The sequence below is a fragment of the Erigeron canadensis genome, chromosome 1 (genome assembly GCF_010389155.1).
Source record: "Erigeron canadensis isolate Cc75 chromosome 1, C_canadensis_v1, whole genome shotgun sequence".
Taxonomy (NCBI): Eukaryota; Viridiplantae; Streptophyta; class Magnoliopsida; order Asterales; family Asteraceae; genus Erigeron; species Erigeron canadensis.
This window is the reverse complement of record NC_057761.1, coordinates 46,236,776-46,241,760: the sequence shown is the minus strand read 5'-3', so window position 1 is coordinate 46,241,760 and position 4,985 is coordinate 46,236,776. Positions and strand designations below refer to the sequence as shown.

The window sequence follows — 4,985 nt, the reverse complement described above, 5'->3', positions numbered from 1 at the left end:
CGTACGGGTTCCGTCCTCGGATTTAAAAATTCATCGAAAGTATATCGAATGACAGCTCTAATGAAAGAACATGAAATTTTAAGAAAACACATATAATTTTTATAATTTATCGATATACGGTTTGTGAGATAAAAGATTTTGAATAAATTGGAGGAGTAAATGATTTATGGAGGAGAGAGAAAAAAGATGATTGGTTGAGATTTGAGGAGAGAGAAATGATGTTTGGTAATATAGAATTGATAGAAGAGCATTTTGGAGAAGTAAATGTTGAAACTTAAAATTTTAGATAGGGAGAATCTGCTTTATAATATACGAGAGCAAGTACCCGCGTGTTGCGGCGATGAGATGGTGGGGTGATAAGTCATAGTGTGTGATAGGTCATAGAGAGTCATAGCCAAATGTCTTAACCGTACGGGCTCCACACTCAGATTTAAAAATTCGTCGAAAGTATATCGAATGACATCTCTAATGAAAGAGCACGAAATTTTATGAGCACCCATATAATTTTTATAATTTATCGACGTAAGGTTTTTGAGATAAAAGATTTTGAATCAATTGGATGAATAAATGATCTATGGATGAGAAGGAAAGAATAAGATTGGTTGATATTTGAGGAGAGAGAAAGAGTAATATAGTTATTTTAGGTAAATATAGAATAGATATAAAGAGCATTTTGGAAAAGTAAATGTTGAAACTTAAAATTTAGACAAGGGAATCTGCTTTATTTTATAACGAGAGTAAGTACCCGCGCGTTGCGGCGGTAAAATGGTGGGATTATAGGTCATAAAGTGTGATAGCCCTTTGTCTTAACCGTACGGGTTCCACCCTCAGATTTAAAAATTCGTCAAAGGTATTTCAAATGACATCTCTAATTAAAAAACATGATATTTTAAGAACACCCATATAAATTTTATAATTTATCGATGTACTGTTTGTGAGATAAAAGATTTTGAATGAATTGGAGGAGTAAATGATTTATAGAGGAGAGGGAAAAAAAATTTGAGGAGAGAGAAAGGGTGTTTGGCAATATAGAATTGATAGAAGGGTCATTTTGGGGAAGTAAATGTTGAAACTTAAAATTTTAAACAGGGGGAATCTGCTGTATAATATACGAGAGCAAGTACCCGCGCGTTGCAGCGGTGAGATTGTAGGGTGATAGGTCATAGTGTGTGATAGGTCATAGAGAGTCATAGCCAAATGTATTAGCCGTACGGGCTCCGCACTCATATTTAAAATTTCGTCGAAAGTATATCGAATGACATCTCTAGTAAAAGAGCACGAAATTTTATGAACACCCATATAATTTTTATAATTTATCGACGTACAGTTTTTGAGATAAAAGATTTTGAATGAATTGGAGGAAATAAATGATTTATGGAGAAGAGAGAAAGAATATATGATTGGTTAATATTTGAGGAGAGAGAAAGAGTAATATAGTTATTTTAGGTAAATAATAAATAGGAGGGGCATTTTGGGAAATAAATGTTGAAATTAAAATTTAGACAGGGAAATATGCTTTATAATACGAGAGCAAGTACCCGCGCGTTGCGGCGGTGAGATGGTGGGGTGATACCTAGCTCATAGAGTATGATAGGTTATAGGATTTGATATGTCATAGAGTATGATAGTCAAATGCCTTAGCCGTACGGGCTCTGCCCTCGGATTTAAAAATTTGTCGAAAGTATATCGAATGACATCTCTAATAAAAGAGCATGAAATTTTAAGGACACCCATACAATTTTTATAATTTATCGATGTACGGTTTTTGAGATAAAAGATTTTGAATGAATTGGAGAAATAAATGATTTATATAGGAGAGAGAAAAAAGATGATTGGTTGAAATTTGAAGAGAGAGAAAAGGTATTATAGTTATTTTAGATACATATAGAATAGATAGGAGGGACATTTTAGGGAAGTACTTAAAATCAATATTGAAAATTTCAAGTTCAATGTTGAAAATTTAAGAAAAATCTGCTTTATAATATAGTATAAATTGTATAGATAGTATAGATAATTACGAGAGTAACTTTTTTGTCTATATGCCAGTCACAATAGTACTAAACAAAACAAATAAAAGAAAATTTGATCATATATATTATGTAGTTATCAATTAATTAATGATTTACTCAATTTTTCAACTTCAAACTATACCACCCATATTTTCGCTTTATTAGGCCTCCAGAAGGATTGATCCCAGCTCCCCTGGGCGACAATGTGGACAATATATCACCGACGACACAAGTCTTTGTCGCTAAAAACTGTTTTTCTTAATTGCAGCGACGTACTAGAAAAGATCGAATGTACGTGCCACCAAATGTTGTCGAGTTTAGTCAACACCAAAACATATATATATATATATATATATATATATATTGGGGACGTACGTACATATTGCTATGGGGAAAAACTCTACCCATATATAATTCTTAAGTATCCGATTTGACTATCTTTTTTTGTCTTTGTTTATGATTAATTAAATGTAGATACTGTGTAACTTTTAGGGGACGGGTGTTTGTTTTTTGGGCTCGATTTCGATGTTAATGATATAGAAATGCATTTGTAGTAGTGGACGCCACTACACCGGGTGGTGTGACACATTATCGCCACATCACCACCACACAAAACTACCTAACAATCATACTACATTCGTAACAATAACCACATCATACCTATTATTTATCTAATCTTTTATTATACTAAAACACAGTTGCTCTAATAACTTATCGACCAATCACATCTCTCGATTTTTTTAATGTTGACTTTTATTTTCAATTTTGACTTTAATTTACACTTTTTTGTTTTCCATCACATCACAAATTTAAACTTTTTACCCAATATTTTTTTTTACCCAATAATTTTAATACAATAAATAAATAATAATCTCTATATATATTCGATGGATTAAAAGTTAATATTTATCCAATTAAATAATAACTAATATATATCCAATAATACGTTCAATCATATATATATATATATATATATATAACTAATTAAAAATACATTAAATCTAATGTAAATATATTAATATCTTAATAATAATTGTACTATTTTAATATACTAAAATAAAGTTGAACTAATAACTTATTAATCAATCATATCATTTGATTTTATCAAATCGACTCCCGCTGATGTCATCATTTGATTTTTTACATAATTTTATTTAATTAATAAAAAACAAATACTTAAAATAATTATTTTTACAATGTTAATAAAATTGGTTTCTATCTACAAAGCTCAGTTTTCACAGACGAACAATTGTACATTACAGTATTTTGAGTTAACTCGAGAAGGGCTTTAAAGTGTTAAATTGTGACAAAGATGAAAAGACCAAAAAACACTACAACAAATTTCATCTATAACGAAGTCTTTCAAATGTTGAAGGAAGGTATATGTTTCCAATGTTCATTTATTACATTAGTTTTCTTTATATTAACTTAACATTCTTGACATTTGAATTAAACAGTTAGTATCTATTTATATTTTCAACATTGAACTTATAAGCTTTTATTAGTTATATGTATTAATATCTAATATTAATAATGTCGTAAGTCTCGTGTTCAGTGGTAGACACGAGTCTAAAATCTAGTTTTATATTATTTCCTTAGCTAAAAAACACAACAAAAAGGTCATCCACCCTTCCACCCCATTCATTATTCGCCGTCTTCCTATCAACGTTGGATTTTGAACATCACAACCACCCCATCTATGTAATGGGACAATCCCATGTCCTCCCACTTTGACCACCCCGTGCCCCATTACACCCACTCTAACATATACATATTTATCCATATATCAAAAACTTTATTATCAACCGATCAATCAAAGTGTACGAGTCTTGTAATTAATCAAAACAAAAACTTTATCTGGTAGCTAGATACTGGCCATATGATGAAAACAAAAATATAAGAGATCGACACGACCCACAACTATACGCATATAACTAGTGCAAAATAACATATCTATTAATCAATCAATCAATCAAAAGACCAGGCATTTTCTTCTTGGACCTTCGCCTCTTCTTCGGGAGTGAAGTCGTTCCTGATGCGGTACAGCTTGCGAATATCCCTAGTAGTCAATCCTTTCACCGATTCAGCAACTTTCTTACACCCTAGCTCCAGTAGACTCTTGTTGTCCAGATAGTTTGCAGCCTGCATTATTATTATTACTATTTATAAATACAACAAACATTAATCAATTAAAACTCTCTCCATATATACAAAAAAAAAAAACTTAATTAATCAAAACTCTCTCCAAAAATAGTTGATTACATATCGAAAAGTTCATCAAAACAAATAATTAAAAAAAAACGCATAACAACCAATACATTCAAACAGGAAGAAAACATATATACTCAACTTAACTTGATCATGATATAAGAAATTAAAAACTTACCAGCATAATATCAAAAGCAGTTTTTTGATCATTCACGAAATCATAAAACCCGGCATCAAACGCCTTGAGCTCCTCATCAGTCTGATCATCATCCGTGTTGTTTGGTGACTTGGCATGCTTCTCACAATACTCGATCACCTTTGAAAGTATCTTGCCTGTGACGTTGTGAACAGGAATATCGGAATCAGCACATCCATCTTCGATCAAGTGGTGGATTGTTTTACATTGCACGGCCACGGACTCATCAGTAGTGAACTTCTCTCCTTCGGAACTCACGAGCACAATGGGTTTAGACGACATGATTATTTATGAAACTAACTTTGAAAACGTAAATTAACCCTAATTAATTAATCAATCGATCGCAATATAGGTACGTACGTGTAGCGAGCGAATGCTTTTGATTATAATTCTTTGGTTTGTTTGGTTATGATCGATATATTTATAGGAGGACACGGGACCTTTTTTAAAATCTATATAGGGTATTACGTTTCCGTACGTACTTTGCACAAACAAGGAATCTCTAGACTTACCTTATATAATTAAAAATCAAATTTTAGTGAACAAGAATTATAATTACCAAATACGCGCGT

General features: G+C 31.5%; 1 protein-coding gene across 1 annotated transcript; it reads right to left on the bottom strand.

Moving 5' to 3' along the window:
* Positions 1-3,973: 3,973 nt before the first annotated feature.
* Positions 3,974-4,695, bottom strand: LOC122585860 (SKP1-like protein 13). Its single transcript, XM_043758007.1, has 2 exons — positions 4,396-4,695; positions 3,974-4,151 (listed from the first exon to the last, which is right to left on the bottom strand). The coding sequence occupies exons 1-2, from the start codon at positions 4,693-4,695 to the stop codon at positions 3,978-3,980; spliced, it is 474 nt and encodes a 157-aa protein (XP_043613942.1). The 3' UTR covers positions 3,974-3,977.
* Positions 4,696-4,985: the final 290 nt, after the last annotated feature.